We start from the raw sequence: 16864 nt of genomic DNA on the forward strand, positions 1-16864 counted from the left end.
TTTGCCTTCCCCGCGGCTGCGAGGAACAGCTCTGTCTGGCTGCAGGGAAGATCACAACTCTAGGACCTGGGGTACTCATAAAATCAAAGCCCCCGCCGTGTCGACATCCATTCTGGCTGTTTTGCAAGAGTCCCCAGGAGAAGCAGCCCGGCCACGCTGTCCTCCAGGGCAGGGAGCCCCACAGCCGCGTTTGCTCCTCCAGGCAAAAGCAGAGAAATCTGAACCACGAAGGGGGGGTGTGGATCACCCCACCCAGCTCCTGCTGACCTCAAGATCCCACTGATCTGCTCTGTCCTCAGCCCGTCCACGCTGCAGCTTGTTCCTCTGTGCAGCCAGGGTGCGGGGAAAGCCTCCTCGCCAGCCCTGTGGCCTGGTGGGTGGCACAGCCACTGGAGAGGGTCCCCAGCTCTGCAGGGACGCTCACCGCCGGCCGCCGGCAAGGAGACACAGGCGAGCCAAGGGGCTGGCTCGACACGCGCCTGAGGGGTGCAGCGCGAAGCACAAAGGCTCTCCCATCCTGGCCGCTCTGCCCTGGAACGCAGCATGGGAACCGCTGCCCAGCACAAATCTGTTCCTCATTATCCATCCCGGCTGCCGACTGATCCCGGCTCCGTCACCAGCCGCTCGCCGTGCGGCCCTGGCCATCCTCACATCCCGTCAGCTGAGCAACTTCTGCATGACTGCACCAGCCGGCGCAGTGGGGCAGACCAGGGCCAGGGCTGGCATCCACCCCTCCAGAGGTAATGCCGGAGTGAAAATGAATTGTTCCCTTCACCAACGGGCAAAGGAGGCTTCCAGTGAAAGCAGGAAGAAGAGATGGCTGGTTTATGTGTGGAGATCGGGAAGGCAAATGCAGGAGGATTCAGGAAAGATGTTCCGTCTGATCATATCCAGGTGAGATGGATGCCTGGACACACAGGCAGGAGCAGGAAGGACCAGAGAATGGACTGATGTGTCTCCAAAATGTGTGTACCCTGATACGATCAGTCTGAACTCCTGAATTCTCCTGCCTTCCCACTGTTCTCCATGAAAACATGAGCGTGGCCAAAGCCTCTGCCACGCTTTCTGCTTGCTGGGGCCAAGGTAGAGGTGAGAGGCTGGGCTCCCATTCACTAACTTCTCGCCACTTGTGAAAACATCACACGAGGGCATCAGAAGTGCTCCAGAAACAGATCAGAATGAAAAATCACGCAAGGTTTCCCATGAGTCAATAGCACCCGTGCTGCAATGGAGAATGTGAAGGAAATAATTATTCCTCTTGACTTGGGAGCTGTGAGACACAACTGGGTACTGGCTCCACTTTGGGCCTCCCTAGGACAATGTATATATATATATATATATATATATATATATAAAAGAAAGACCAGCTTTAGAAAGACAAGGCAAAGAGGGGAGCTACCTACAGAGGGACACAGAAATCAGAGCCCAACTCTTTGCAGAGACACACCTGGAAGGACAAGAGGCAAACGGGGACAAGCTGCACCAGGGGAAATTCTTGCTGGCCATAAAGAGAAAAATCATTCTGCGCAAGAGTGGTGCAGCCATGGTGTGGTGTGGCTCTGTCACAGGGTGACATCTCCATCCTTGGGGACTTTCCAACACCAATCCATTGCCCACGGCTTGGCTCTTCCATCCAGCTGATGACCCTGTTACCAGAGCCGCCTTACATCCTCTGCTGACTTCACAAGTTCGGGTACCACGGAGAAACTGGAGGAGCCGAGCATTGGAGAAAGTAAATCGCTGTGGAAAAAAAAGTGCAGATCTAATGGCAGGCTCTAAGGAGAAGCCTGTGTGCAAAATGACGGGTCTGCGATAGTCAGGCAGCTCCGGAATGGGGTTGCTTATAATAACAGAGGGTTGTACGTTCTGGGATACAGTCTGACAAGGAGCTCCTTGGGTTATGCCTTACTCTGCACTGGAGAAACAGAGGTTTGGGCACATGTGCTCGTGGTTTGGCCCAGTTCTTGTGTTTTTCCACTGAAGCGCTTCAGTATTTTTAGGCTGAAAGAGACAGCTCTGTGCTATGCTGGAAGGATCAGAGCGATCCTGTGCAGGAAGGACGCTGCCTGCTATCTTTCCCTGTAAAGTGGAAATACAGAGAGTGAAGTATGAGAATAAAAACTGAGAAAACCCTGCAGGGATGGGTGTAGTAGGAGCCACCATCCCTGGTCACAACATGGCTGGGGTCAAGGGTGGGAAGAGGAGGCTCCGAGCTGGTGGCATAGAGAGCCTGCACACACATCAGCTGTGAGGCTCAGATAAACATGTGAGACAGCCGCAACCAGCTCCAGCATTTCCTGAAGCTGAGACATCTTACTTTTCCTCCTCTGAGGACCCGAATGCTGCAGACCCACCGCTTCCAGGAAAAGAGCCTGGCCCGCGCAACTTGGTGCACTGCCAAGGCGATAGTGTCTGCAGAAAATGCCGGCGCTGAGGTCCGGCACGCAGAGCACGGCTCGGCCAGCATCACTGGGTGGTGGGATATGGGACAGACGGGAAATGTCAGGAGGAGCAAGGGCTTCCAGAGGGACCAGTGCAAAGCTCTCGGGGCTAGGAAGTTGGATAGGGACCTTGCCAAAAAGGACCTGCGGGTGACGGTAGATGCCAGGTTGAATATAAGCCAAACATCCATCTTGCGAATCAGGTAAACCACATTTACTCTCCTTGAGGAGAAGTGGGGCCAGCAGATCGAGGGAAGAGCAAAGTGAGCACACAGCAATGCAGGGAGGTTCCTGTGATGCAGAATACCCTGAAGCAGACCCATTTGAGCCATATTTTTGGCAAAGAGAGAGAGGAAGCATGGACATGGGAAGATCTGGGCTCCCAGCACTCTGCTGCTCTGCGGGCAGCTACGACAGCGGGCAGCAAGGACCTGGCTGCCTGCTGGCCTCTTGCCGGCTGCTCCCCGAGGCATGGCCTAATGACGGCTCCAAGCAAGCTTCTGTTTGGAAAGAATTTCATATTTTCCGCAAACATTATCAAAACTAGGAAATCCAGTTTGGTGCACGGAGTCTGAGAGGGGGGCTGTGGCCTTGGGTGGAGAAGAGGGACTGCAAGGGAGAACCAAAGCAGGAGCCTCAGGAACCAGGATGTGCAGAGGTTCCCAAACAGCAGAGAGAACAGACCACGACACCTGCTCCAACTCCGATTTATTGAACATTACAAAATACTCTGCATATATTTTCACATTAAAACAATATTCTTGCAAATAAGATATTAAGTCTTGAGTCATTTGTGGTGCCCATGGCTACAGAAAACACTGACCCAGCTAGAGATTTAGTATGGCCCAATATCAGAAATCAATACCAGAATAAGGCATACCAGAAATGCAAAACTATATAAAAATCTCTTAAAAACCTCATGCTCATCTGGTGGAACAGGTACAGAGCAGAACAGCCTTTGCTGAGCCTTGCTGACTGTACCAGGGGGTACCGCCAGCTTGCCCCACATTGGGCTCACTCACCCAGTGCATCTAAGTGTCCCCCTGACGCTTGCTGTCCCAGCACACCCATCCAGCTGGGACAAGCAGTTATTTACCTGTTTGGGGGCACTAACAGCCCAAATCCACATTCTTCCCCAAGAGAAGCATCCCCAACCCTCCCACGTTGCCGGTGCCCAGCTGCCGTGCTGAGCTTTTGTGTGCCAAGCAGTTCTTGGGGAGGAATTCTTGGCCCTTGGGGGTCACATGAGGAATAATTCATTGCCACCGGGTCCCACCGCCCTCTCAGGAGGGACCAGGGGTAGCTGGGAGGCAGGTGGTGGGGACAGACTTTTGAAGATGCACTCAGCTCTCACCCATCACCCCTGCTCCTGATGTACATTCATACCTGCTGCTCGCTCCACTCCTCGCACCACGACCAGCCCTCCCAGCTGATGGGCCCCAGGCAACTGGAGGGACTGGGAGGTGGGCAGGATGAATGCCAAGGATGCTGTGCAGGGCAGCTGCCTCCTAGCAAAGCCAGAAAGCTGAACACCGCAGCTACTGGGAACACATCCAGACAAAAGGCGTGAGGCTGGCACAGCAGGTTGGCTGCTAGAGGAGTCCCTGTGCGTACAGGTTCACTAGTCCGGCTCCTGGTGGAGCCAAACCCCAGGAGCGCTGCTCCCAGGCATGAGAAGGTCATGGCCTTGCCTCTGTGGTACCTCCATAACCCGTGGAACACAGAGCTGCCATGGCAAGGAGCATATCTCTGGCCTCCTGGCTGGGCTCCATGCATGCTGTGAGGAACCACCTTGAAGTAGCCAGCACATCCACACCTCAGAGTGGCACAGCCACGATGGGATCGAGTCCGGCTGGGATCCCAGCCCTGGCAGGAACATCTCTGGCCTCCCAGCACTGTGAAGATGAGTAGGGACCAGAGAGGAAGAAAGAGGTCTGGGGTCTGTGCCTCCCTGGGTGGACGGAGGTTGGTACCTGCTGTTGCAGCATGAAGCCCAGTTATCGATCAGTTTTCCATCAGTAGATACATGGGCAAAGCCCACCCTGGAGTGCCACTCCGGGAGGAGTACTGGCCTCTCCTGCCACTCCTGGAGTTTATGGAGACACACACAAGCTTTACAAAGCAAGACAGCAGAGCGGTCAGTGGGATGCAGCCCATCCGCAGCCCCCAGCCCCTTCCCCACCCGCAGTCTGCCTCAGAGGTGGCTCGCTCTGTTGAACATCAGCCATCTGGGCTCTGTGGTGGGCAGCATCCTGCCCTGCTCCTCCATGGCCATCAAAGGCTGCAGCTCCTGCTGCTCAGGGCCATCTGGGCTGCTGTCGCTCTGCGACCTCCCACTCTTAGAGACATGGCTGGGGAACTGGAAGCAGGAGCTCTGCTCCGGCATCGCCTGGCTCGCAGACTGGGGTTGCTCCTCCAGCACAGGGCAGGCGAATCTCCTGTGCTGAGGTCCGCTCTCGATGCCTGGGGGGGAAGCAATGCTCTCCAGGGAAGAAATACTTTGGTTCCATGCCTTCTGCATATCCACTGGCACAATTTTGGTGGTCTCCGAGGAGACGTAAACAGTCAGATCAGCCTGGTCTCCTTTCCACGGCAGTTCCTTCTCTGCCAAGGTGGGTGATGGTGGGATGATGCAGGGGCTGGGGCAGACATCCAGGCTGCCTGGGGGTGCAGAAGGAGGGACAGTGAGAGGGATTTCGCACAGCTCTTGCTCTCTCCCTGGGCCCTGCAAACACTGCAGAACCAACAACTACCAGGTGGCCAGATGGCCCAGGGATGCAGGAGCCACCAGGAAGCCCAGGGAGGCTCTGCCGTCCTTCCAGAGCCACAGAGAAGAGTGATTCTCCCATTCATGCTCTGCTGACTTTGGTTTTCCCCAGGTCAAGGTAACTTTGGTCCCCAGGTGGAGGGAAGGAAAAGCCACCCAACAGCAGCTGCCCTGGCATGGGAGCCCCAGTGCCTACCAGGAGTCGTCTTTCCCTGCAGGACCTCATCAGTGGCTCGAGCGATGAATACGATCCCTTCATCGTCCTCTCTCTCTGTCTCCGAGCTATCGCTCTCCTCCTCCTCTGAGCTGACCATCACCAGGACAGGAGCTGCAGCCAGATGGAAGGAGTTGGTTTGGAGGATGGGGCACCCAGTGGGGGAAGGACTGCACTCATGGGAGAGGGACTTGGTGCTAGTGCAACCTTGGGTGCTGTCGTGTACTGAGGTGGCAGTAGGCAGGCACAGTGGGCTGCTCCACCCCACCCCACCAGGTCCCCTTGCCAGGACCTTCAAACCTCACCTGCCATCGGCCTTACCTGCCTCCTGCCAGGGGACGTTTCTGTGCGTCTTCCCATTGGATGCGTCGCTGGTCAGAGAGATGTTCTTCTGTGAAGGAAGAGGGACCAGCTGGGACCTGCCTTGTGCAAACCCCCAGCCCCAACGCAGGTGGCCCTGCAAGCCAGGGTGACCCCAGGGACGCAGATTCCACCCTGGCTAGACAGCAGCTGGCAGTCAGTGGTTCCTAGTCCTTAGACATTGCATCTTCACGGCCCTACAACAAACAGCTCAGCTGCATGGCTTCAAGAGCCTCCAAACAAGAGAAGACACCTAAGGCCCGCAGTGTCACACTTCTGAGCCTGGATCTGCACCAATGTCCAGGCTACTTTATGCTGAGTGCTCTTGGAAAACAAACATGGGGCTCCTCCAGGGCTTGGGACTGCTTTGCCCAGGGAAGAGACACTCCACGGCACTGGTGGCATGGTAGGGACACATGGACGTGCGACACCCGCATGCTCACACACAGCATACGCAGGACTGAGATGAGATGAACTGCTCTCCTTGCTGTCTCTGGAGCTGCCGATGCCCTGCAGCACCTCAACTAACCCCCAAAGGGCCTCACTCTCTGCAGCCTGGGGGAGGCTAAATCTCAGAGCTAGGAAGGGAGCAGGCGTTTGGGGAACACTTGCCTTTTTCCTGCCCTTTTCCTTCAGCCTAGCCTTGCTCTTGGAGGAGCAGACGTTGTGCTTTGTGGACTTGAAGGTCTCCAGCCGCCTCTTCATGTTCTGCCGGAAGATTTCTTTATCTTGGCGCTCTTGTTTATCTGGAGAGATGAAGTGACGGCTGTAGCTGGCCTTGTACTGGCCGAGGGAGAGGCAAAGAGACACAGGGTGAGCAGCTGGCCCCATGGAGCATCCTCCATCCCTGCTCCTCTTGCGGGGGCTGCTACCCTCGGGGTGAGCCGCACACCACGGCCAGGGAGTGCTCACCCGCCGGCGGGGCTTGTAGAGGCTCCCTCGCAGCACATGGTGCATGGCAGCGTCCTCCTTGTCCCGGCGGCTCCGCACCGTGTCAATCACCTGTAGGTCCAGGCATGCGCCGCTCCCGCTCTCCCTTCTGGGGGGAAGATGGAGATGGAGATGCTGGGCTCCATGCCTGCACCCTACCAGCCCCCTGCCAACCCTGGCACAACCCACCCCCAGGGAAAGGGTTGGCTGGGGGGGTCCAGCAGGGTCTGCCCCGGAGCTTGGAGGGATGCTCATACTCACAGGAGGTTTGTGACCGACGACTCCGACATGGATGTGCGGCTGGGCATGGAGGGCAGTGCCAGCTTGGCAGCCGAGAGCACGTGGCCACCCTGGGAGGTTGGGAAGGCAAGGCTGGCAGCAAGGCAGCAAGGACCCAGCTGGGCTGTGAGGGTCCCCATTGCCTGGCCAGAGGGGACACGGCGTGGCCATACACGGGGTAGACCACCACCGAGGCCAGACGAGGCCAGCCAGCTCCTGTCGGGGCCATCCCACCACCCATCCCCTACCACGTGCCCCGACCTGGTCGACGAAGCTGATAGCATCACGGATGTTCAGCTTGTAGTAAACATCCCAGATCTCGTCCCGCAGCCTGTAGGCAGATTTCCGCATCAGGAGCTGGCTCAGATACTTCTTGTCGAACTGTTCCCACCTACCACGAGATGAAGACATGGGCGGTTTAGCTCCCACGGGGTACCACAGCCAGGCACCCCCTGCCCACACAAGGTTGAAAGTGTCCAAAGCATGGCGAGAGCAGGCTAGACCCAGGGACATGCTGCCAGGGAGGGCAGGAGGGGAGGGGACACGCTGACCCTTCGTCCCTGCCCAAGGGGAAGCCGGAGACCGGCGGGTCTGCAGGAGGCGATGGGAGTGAGACTGGGGCCGGCACGGCTGCCCCGCTGGAGCACTTCCCCTCCAGGAAACCAGCTTTTCTCATCCTTTTCCTGTCGCCGTACTGTGGATAAACACTGCTCAGGCTTACTGCTCAGGCTTTAACAGGGCTGTTCCCTCCTCAGCGCTCAGGGCAGCTCCATCCGTGGGGAGGCACAGGGCCATTGCCACCATCACGGACACCCCACAGGCCCCCAGCAGCTCCAGCATGGGCAAGCAACGCCAGCTGTCGCAGCATCTCCAGCTGCATTTGCCTGACGCCTCTCTGGGATGCTTTTTGGACCTCGGTCTGCTGCAGAGCAGCAGCCAGATGGTCCCCCTTCCAGACGGACTGAAGGACAGCATACAGCCTTCCTAGTCCTGCTGCTCTGCCTACAGCAGGGGTGTCCTCCAGCGGGGACCCTGCCATGTCCCCATGGCTGGCACATGTCCCCCGTCCACCTGATGGCCAGCAGAGGATCCTGGCTAAGACACTCACTTGTCCCGCCAGTAATGGTAGCCGTGGTGCCCCACAATGTCTTCCACCGCTGCCAGGATGTGGTCAAAGGCCTTGAGCGAGGAGAAGAGGGTGAGAGCAGTGGCAAGGGTGCGGGTGCCCCGGGGGTGCCAAGGCCGTGCATCGCCCTCGCCCAGCCCCGGCAGCGCAGGGAGCCAGGCAGCCCCCGGTGCCAGCACCTACGTGTTCATGCAGCTCCTCGTTCAGCGTGGGCTTGTGGTGGTCACTGCGCTTCACCTTCAGCCACGTCACCAGGGGTTTGATGGTGAGGCCCTAGAATGGCAGGAGAAGGCAAGGGAAAGACTGGGAGGATAAGAAGGTGTGTGGCTGGGGCATGGGGAGCAGAAGCAGCAGGAAGTGACCAGGGACAGCACACCCCTACCAACCCATCTCCCTGCACCCAGGACCTGGGCGATGGTCCTGTGTCCCGGCAGGCAGCAACCATGTTGTACCCCCCCAGCCCCCTTCCCCTAAGCTCACATTCATCCACCATGGACCTCCCCTTCTGGGGGCGCAGGAAGCCCAGAGCCATGGGCCATCAGCAGCTTTTAAGAAAAACAGCCTGGCCAGGCACACACTGTTCCTGCTTTCAGACCCAGTCCCAGAACAAGACGCCAAAACAGAAAGAACGTGGGCCGTGGCCTTGCCATCGTGACAGCTGCCACGGCAGTCCATCATACCAACCTGGTGGTGCCAGGTGGCACCAAGGACCAAAGGTGACTTGAAAAGAGGTACTTCCCCCAAGCACACGTGCCCAAGTGCCCGTCTGGCCCCCCTGGTGAGCTCTGGGCAAGAGGAGGAGGGCACGGTGCCCACCCTCACCTGCACAATGACAGTGAAGAACACCACCACAATGGTCGTTGCCACAAAGTAGTCCTTGGCTTTCACCTTCTCCCTGTCCAGCAGGATGACCAGGGCAAAGGCCACTGCTCCACGGAGGCCGCCGTATGACATGACCACCTGGTCGATCCTGTCCAGGGGGATGAGGCGGAAGCGGTTGAGCACGCAGGTCTGGAGGACAACACCTAGGGAAGGAGAAGGAGAGCGCGGGATGCCGTCAGAGCCCTGCGTGCTCCTGGAGAATGGGACAAAACCCCAGCCAGGAGCCATGGCTGGACTCATGTCCCAGCCTTTCTTGGGGAATACCACTTTTTGGCATGAAAAGGGCTGGGTGAGAAGCACAGCAGGACAGACTGACCCACAGCTCTGAACAGCAGGATAAAGAACAGGGTGCCCAGCACCAGCGCTGTGTCCCATGCCCACTTGGAGGTGTCCACAGCCGAGATGCCCAGAAACATGAAGATGATGGTCTCTGAACTGCTGGCCAGTGTCTTCATGGTGTACTTGACTGTTGTGCGGGATTTCTGGGAGATGTTGGCTTCCACGTACTTCTTGCAGCAGATCCCACAGAAGGTGACTCTGCAGAGGGGCAGAAGGAGCCGGCATGACCCTACAGGTGGGATGAGGAGTGGGTCTGCTCACCACCTCTTGCTGCCCAGCACTGCACCCCTGATTTCCTGGATGCCTCCCTGGAGACACCCTGGTACTCACGCCAGGATGGAGGAGAGCGAGACCATCTCAGCAGCGAGGTACGCGACGTAAGCCAGGAGGAAGACGAAGAGCGGCTCAATGATGCGCACACGCTTGGTGAACCGCGTGATGAGGGCCAGGAGGAAGGCAAAGAGCAGCCCCACGGCTGTGCCCCCAAGGCTGACCAGGAAGAAGGAGGCTGGTGGGCAGAAGACTCGTTTACACCTTTGGGACTCACCATGAGTGAGTGAGCCCAGATCCTGTGCCCCATGGCCATGCTGGGCTGGGCTGGCCAAGCTCCATGCTCCCACCTATGTCCCCAACAAAGCATCCCATAGTGATGGCCAGCATATGCCCGCTCCAGATGACAGGTGGGATGGAGATGACAGAACTGTGGTGCTCAGTGCCCACCCTACAGTACGACAGCGCCCGTGCTCACCCCCTACAATTCTACACCAGAGGAAGAGTTGGAGGGGCTGGTGGGGCATATACTCACCTACCCCCTTCACGTAGTCGGTGGCATGGATGTGTGCTGGACCCAGCTCCACAAAAGAGTTGAAGACCTTGTACAGCACCTGCAGGCAAGGCAAATCCCTTGGGGAAGGCAGGGTATTGCCCTGCCTTGAGAGGGGCAGCCCCTGCAGGCAGGATGGACCCTACAGAAGAGGCATTGCCTGCCCCATATCTGCCAGGTGACACAACTCATCTCGGCAGGCAAAGCCCCCCAAGGCCAGGAGAGTGGACCCAGAGAGCACAGCATGGGTCTGCCCCCGGCTTAGGGATGTCACCTGCATCCTCTGCCCATCCTGAGAGACACCAGTACCCTGGCCCATGTCAGGCTCCACTTTAAAGTCCCCCAGGCTCCAACTCACCACGGTGACAGCATCATTCAGGAGGGACTCGCCAAACACGATGATGAAGAGGGTCTCATTTACATGGACCTCTTCAAAGACAGCCAGCACTGCCACGGGGTCCACAGCCGAGATGAGGCTGCCGAAGAGCAGGAAATCCATCAGCCCAGCTTTGACGCCTGGATCTGCTAGGACAGAAGAACCAATTCAGGCAGATCATCTGCCTCAGAGCCCAGATCACCAGGCTGAGACAAGCCTGCCCCGCATCTGCTCCCAGTCACTTGGCCACAGCATTCCAGACCTCAGAGATCCCCCAGGCGAAGTGGGGCTCATCACATCCTCACTGCAAGATGAGGGGAGCAGGATTTGGATGTCCCTCTTGGCACCCAGGTGCCTCACTGCTCCTCTGGCAGGTATGCACTCAAGGAGGCTCCGCAGCCCCACCTGAGGTCCAGGCATCAAGCAGTTCCTTGGGGCTCAGGAGAGCTCCAAACATGGCCCAGGCCAGCCAGGGCCAGTGGCTCCAGCCAAGGACAGGGAACACGACAGCGAGTGAGCGAAGCTAGCCAAGGTCGGCGACAAAAATAGCAAAGACATGAGTCAGCCCAGTGCTGATCCCATTTGTCCTGCACGCTTGTTGGTCCTGCCAGAGCACCATTCCCAGGATGCCAGGACCCTGCTCCTGCTATGCTTCCTGGGAATCCACAGCAGGGCCGGGCAATGGGCTGACCTTGGGGGTGCTTTGCACCCTCAAACCCATCTTTTGGGGATGCGGTCCAAGCTGGGCAGCCCTGTGCACCCACCCATGAGCCCGGCCCGGTGCAGCCCCCAGAGCGCAGTGCCAGTGGTGAAGGAGTTCCAGAGTGTGCCCACCACCGCGTAGGTGAGGATGGCACCAATGTTGTCGAAGAACAGCCGGCTGGGCATGAAGTAGCCTGAGTCGAGGACGATGGGGGGCAGAAGGAAGAGGAAGAACATGTTGGGCTCCAGCTGGTACTCGGCTTTCTTCGCCACGGCCAACACGATGCCCCCCAGGCCCAGGCCCAGCAGGATGAGGAGGCAGCTCTCCGGGACGACGGACGTCACCTTCCTTGACAGATGGAAAACTCGAAGGAAAGGAAGAATGAGAGCATCAGCCAAACAAGCACATGGACAGAGCATCCCAGATCCACAAGCCCCACAGAAGGGTTGGCTGATGCATGACGGACCCCAGGGTGGACAAGGGAACACCTAAGGCTGCTTTGGGGCCATGTGTGGGCAGAAGATGTTCCAGCTAGCTCCCAGGTCAGGATTTCAGGTCCCTGACTCTTTGAGATCTCCCTCTCCTCCCCAGCCACTATCTAATTAGCCATGCAGACGAGCATTTTGCTTTTATTGGCCTCTGGTATCTGCATTTAAAGAATAAAAGCAGCCAGCGAGCATATTCATGGTGTCACAAGCAATGCCAGCTGCTGTTCGAGCGAAGGCATCCAGGTTCACTGGGACACGTTACCCAGCTCAGAGACGAGGATGCTCAGCCCTGGTGACGGGGTGACCTTGGTTGCAGCCGTCTGAGGAAGCAGACGGAGCAGCATGCAAAGCACTGCAGCACGAGGCAGTCGGCCGGTCTCCGTGCGGGAGCACAACCTTCCTCAGCACCGGCTAACCTACCTGCATGCAAAAAACAGGCACGCAGGAGCTGCAGATTTAGCGATGCTTTGAATAATCAGCTTATTCCGTGCGAGGTTTGGAGCAAATCTTAAACTGCCGTGGAACAGGGTGTATTTTTTTTTGAGCAAGGAGAGTATGCCCTGGTATTCATCCATCAGCAATGTGGCAATGAGCCTGCAGCTCAGGCACGAGCCAGCGGGATGTCACGCCAGCCAGAACAAGGGAATCGCTCCTCCAGGCAGCCTTGTCGCCAAGGCCAGGGCATCCAAATCATTCCAGCTTCCAGGTGGGCAACGCCCCGTCCCTGCAGATTTCTCCTCCCTGGCACAGGATGCTGTATTTTTCCTAACCCCCCCCAAAGGGCAGTACTTGAGGAAAGGCTGTCGAGGGTCACAGCAGTTTTGGCCCTCCCCCCGCCATCATTGAGTTCTGCCATCACTTGTGACGTCCAGCCCAGTTCTGTAGCATGACTTGGCCGTGAGACGAAGAAACCTTCTGCTGGGGAGTGGGTTCCTCCAGGCACTTCCAGAGCCACCTCTGTCCTTGAGCACCCCACAGGTACAAGGGACATCAGAGCAGCCTCTGAGCTGTCACTTGGCTGCAAGCCCAGCCCTGCTGCCAAACCCCAGGCCCTAAAGTCCTTTAGCTGGATTGAAGGTCCCCATTGCTTGTGCCAAGTCATCCCGCCAGAAGGAAAGCTGTGCTATGGTCACACATCAACCTGTAGGTCACTTGACTTCTTCCCTCCTTAGGATCCCCCATGGACAGATCACAGCCCTGCCGAGCCCAGGGGCCTGTCTCCAGTGGCACAGACCTGGAGAGGAGCCCAGGAACAGGCAGTGCTTCATTAGTTGGCTTCCATATCTCTCTGCCCTTGTCATTCTCCTCTGAACCTCTCCCAGTCCTGCTCTACCCCTTCTGGAACCGGTCCCAGTGTCCCTGAGATGCGGACACCCTGGGCGCTGAGGTCATGGACTCCTGATATTCTTCCTTTCTCCTTTCCTAGAACCTTAGTTCATTTGCTTTCCTTCACTGCAGCCAAGCACTGAATTAGAGGAGATGATAACTCAATGTCAAAGATCTGGTTCCTAACCAGAGACAACATCTTTGAGCTCACCACCGAACGGGCAGGCAAAGGGACGCTTCTCCCCTCATTGAGACCTTCACAGTGACCTGTGCTGCTCCTTGGCACAGCAAACCCTATCCGTGCCATCCTGGCGAGCCCCGGCACTGCTCCCCTGCAGTAATGCACCGGGAACACTGCCACAGCCAGCAGAATGGTGAGCACCGGGGCGGTGTGACCTGCAGTTCCATCACCAACCACCTCAAGGGGAAAGAGGTGCAGGGCACCCAGGGCCAAGCTTCTGCCATATTTCTGCAGCCAAGGGCCCTGGCCGCAGGGGAGGGCTAAGGGCCACCCTCACCCCCCGCTGCCTCTGCTCACTGCCAAGGGCCGCGATTCAGCCACAGAGGCGGTGGCAATACAGACTCTACAGCCTTCCCAGCAAACTCGCTGCCTGGAGAAGGGCTGACCGAGCTCCAGCCCAACCAAATTCCTGCTAAATGACCGCAGAAGCCGCGGGGAGAGCCCTGTTCACCCCACGCAAGGCCGGCGAAGGCAGTGCTGGTGGGTGAACGGCACTTGCTCAGCGCCTGCGGCAGGTTGCGAAACCACTTCCCACCCACGGGAACAAAGCTCTGAAGTTTTTCAAGAAAGGAACGAGGCGTCCAGCCCCTTTCGGCGCACTCGGGAACATTGCCAAGATCCCTGCTCCCTGCTCCAGCAACCCATCTGCACTCCCCGTGCTGCGGAGGTATGTCCTTGGCTGGCTGGAGAGACCCAGGAGAGCCCCGAGAGATGCTATGGGGACACAGGGACACGGCTCCTGGCTGTCACCCATCTTTCTTTCCCCCAAGCCAAAAACTTGGGCAAAGAAGGGAGCAGCATCGATGGGAAAGACCCTGCTTGTCCCAAAATCCCCTGGCTGAGGGGGGATGCTGCCACTCTCCCAAGCAAATGGCAGCACACGAGCTCCTCTGCGCTGCAGGGGAGCAGCCCGCGGGGATGGGTGGAACGAGCTCTAATTTTACACGCGCCAGTCAAGAATTTCAGTGTTAAAGGTTCCCACAGCAACAGTAACTTAGCCACATGTGAATTAACTTCGGAACCATAATCCACACTCAGGCATCCATAATACAGCATTCGCCATTGGGAAGACTCGGGGCCAAAACCTCCTCTGCTGCTTGAGAAACGGCAAAATACCTAAACCAAGACACAAGGAGCTGGGGACAGAGGTGATGATGCGAGGAGAGAGGGTTGCGACCCGTGAGGATGCCGCTGGGCTGAGAAACGTCCGTTTGCTAGCAAATCTCCGCCCACGGGCCAGCTGTGGGTGAGGAGCATGTTTGGGGCAACCTTCTTCCCTTCTCTCTTCCCCACATCCCCTTCAAGCAGACCTGTGCTCTGACCAAATACGGAAAAGGCAGCAAAGCCCCCTCGCTGTGCAGGAAGGCAACACCCAAGCCAGTTTGTCCCCGCCCTGGGTGTTTGCAGGCTCAGGGGCACCCTGGCATCGTGACCGACTGTGAGAACAGAGCCCGCAGTGTCACTTCCCCATCACCCGGCCGCGAGGCCGCTTCCTCCCCTGCAGTCACAGGGCTGTGAGCTGGCAGCCCAGCGCCGCAACCGCCACCGCTCCTCTGCTCCAGCCTACACCAGGCATCCACAGCCCCGCTCCGCTCCCCGACACCCCCCGGCTCCATCTCCTCCATGGGCTCCCGTGCGCCCTGGGGACCGCGTGTGCTACCTCTGGGGACCCCCCCCGCCAGGGTGCTGCCCACAGCCCTGTCTCCAAGTCTGGGCTGCGAGTATCCATCGGACCCATCGGATGCGTTGAGGCAGGCAGCCCAGAGCCACCCACCACCGGGGTTGTGCCACCCAGAGGGACAGTGAGGGTGGCCATCAGCTCTCCTCAGGCCTGGGAGAGCATGGCAGGGCTCTGGGGGCAAAGGGGAGCACATCAAGGGAAACCCGCACAGGGAGCAGCTCCGAGGAGACGTTTGAGAGAAGAAAATAAAAGCCAGGGAAAAGAATTGTCTCTCTGATCTTCTGCAGGTAGGAGGGACGCGCTCGGCAGCTGGAGGTGGCACAGCTGCAGACAGAGGGTTGGATTTTTAAGCTCACGACGCCCTTTAATTCATTCCTCGCGATGCTTTAGGTCTCCCTTGCAAGAAGGCCAAGGAAAGACAGGAGCATGAGGTCCGCGGCACTGGTTTCGATGGGGCTTGGGACAGGCAGAGGGCAGCTGGTGGTCACAGCTGTAGCTGTCCCTTGTGTACCAAGAGCTACTGCTGTTCCCCAGCTGCTTGGAGACTCCCCTGGCTACCTCCAAACCCATATTTCTTGAGCCAGCTCCAAACTAAGAGGGTGCCCATGCCCCCACAATGGGGGCTGTGCCCACAGCGGGGCCCCCCAAGGAGGAAACCTGCCTCAAGGTCACAGTCTCATCCCCTGGGCCCAGCAGGGACACCGCTGGGGACCAGCCCCTGGGGACTCTGCTGGGCACCCGCACACAGGTGTCCCCTCCCCATCACCCAGGGTGCTGGTGGGGGGCACAGCCCTGCGGCAGCTCACACACATCCTCCTTGCGCTTCCCCACGCGGCCTCCTGCAGCAGAGCCATCCCCCGCCTGCCTGGTCCTGTGCTGGGGAGCAGGAGAGCCCGAGGCCATGCGGATCTGGGGTGACCCACCGGAGGGGACCACAGGCACGGACCCATCCCCAGCCCTTCCCAGGCCTGGGGGGATCACACAGCATCCAGCCCTGATGGTGGCATGTGCAGTGCCAGCCTTTGGGGCATGGGACATCCTTGCCGGACATCTCTGCTCAGCTCCTCTTCTCCTCCTGAACCCTCCCTCCTCTGCACCCACCCGTCCATCCCTCACGGGGAAAAAGGGACCAGGCCCCCGCATTGTCCCTCAGGCTGTACCTTCACCTTGCCACCTCTTGCCATCCCATGGAAGGGGATGGAGAAGGCGGTGGTGGTGTCGCACCAAGCCACCGCAGCCCAGCTGGGGATGGTGACCAGCTGGGCTCTGGCCATTTGTCCCCATGACCCGTGTCCTGGCGTGCGATGGCACCCCTCGCCCCCGCATGCCCCCACGCCCGCCGAGGGTGCCACATCCCACCCTGCCTGCCCCGGGGGTGAGCCCGGGGGACCGGGGAAGGAGGGGGGGGTGGGGCGGGGAGGGGGACGGGACACACTCACCGATCTTGGCCAGGCTGGCCACCAGGATCCAGGCGGCCACCAGGCAGGGCGCCTGCACCTCCCGCCACTGCCACCGCAGCAGCTCGGCGCCCTCCGGGGCGGCGGGGCCGGGGGAGGCCGCCGGGGGCTGCATGGCTCCCCGCCGCTCCCCGCCGCTCCCCGCCGCTCCGCCGCGATACCGGCCCCCGCCCGCGTCACGGGCACGTGGGGACGCGCCGGCCCGGCCCTCCCCCCCCCCCAACACGGCCCACGCCACCGGCTCCGCCCGCCGCATCCCGCCCCGCCCGAGGCCGGCCCCCCTCCCCCCCACACCTCCGGGTCCCCCGGTGCTGCCCGGGTCCTCTGCATCTGCCCCGGGGCCCGGCACCGCCCCTGCATCCCCCTCCACCCCAGCGCACCTGCACCCTCCCGGTCCCACCGCCGTCCCCCTGCGCATGCCCCGGGCCACT

General features: G+C 59.2%; 1 protein-coding gene across 3 annotated transcripts; it reads right to left on the reverse strand.

The window, feature by feature from the left end:
• Positions 1-3138: 3138 nt before the first annotated feature.
• Positions 3139-16624, reverse strand: SLC9A5 (solute carrier family 9 member A5). 3 transcript variants are annotated; one of them, XM_063334096.1, is made up of 16 exons: positions 16416-16624; positions 11302-11604; positions 10520-10683; positions 10144-10222; positions 9669-9846; positions 9316-9536; positions 8940-9142; positions 8301-8390; positions 8100-8170; positions 7253-7382; positions 6974-7062; positions 6695-6821; positions 6395-6565; positions 5744-5813; positions 5405-5536; positions 3139-5102 (listed from the first exon to the last, which is right to left on the reverse strand). In XM_063334096.1, exons 1-16 carry the CDS (start codon positions 16546-16548, stop codon positions 4636-4638), a joined length of 2628 nt encoding a protein of 875 aa, XP_063190166.1. In that variant the 5' UTR covers positions 16549-16624; the 3' UTR covers positions 3139-4635. The 3 variants fall into 3 exon arrangements, with proteins under 3 accessions (XP_063190166.1, XP_063190165.1, XP_063190167.1); XM_063334095.1 differs by having other exon boundaries at positions 10520-10686; XM_063334097.1 differs by lacking the exons at positions 10520-10683; positions 11302-11604; positions 16416-16624 and having other exon boundaries at positions 10148-10217.
• Positions 16625-16864: the final 240 nt, after the last annotated feature.

Source organism: Chroicocephalus ridibundus, chromosome 4, assembly GCF_963924245.1.
Source record: "Chroicocephalus ridibundus chromosome 4, bChrRid1.1, whole genome shotgun sequence".
NCBI classification, from domain to species: domain Eukaryota; kingdom Metazoa; phylum Chordata; class Aves; order Charadriiformes; family Laridae; genus Chroicocephalus; species Chroicocephalus ridibundus.

Coding starts and splice junctions, on each gene's coding strand:
- SLC9A5 (XM_063334095.1), bottom strand. CDS start 16,548: ATGCAGCCCCCGGCGGCCTCCCCCGGCCCCGCCGCCCCGGAGGGCGCC. Junction 9,847..10,143: donor CGACTACGTGAAGGGGGTAG/GTGAGTATATGC, acceptor TCTGCCCACCAG/CCTCCTTCTTCCTGGTCAGC. Junction 7,383..8,099: donor TACCATTACTGGCGGGACAA/GTGAGTGTCTTA, acceptor ATCTCGTGGTAG/GTGGGAACAGTTCGACAAGA.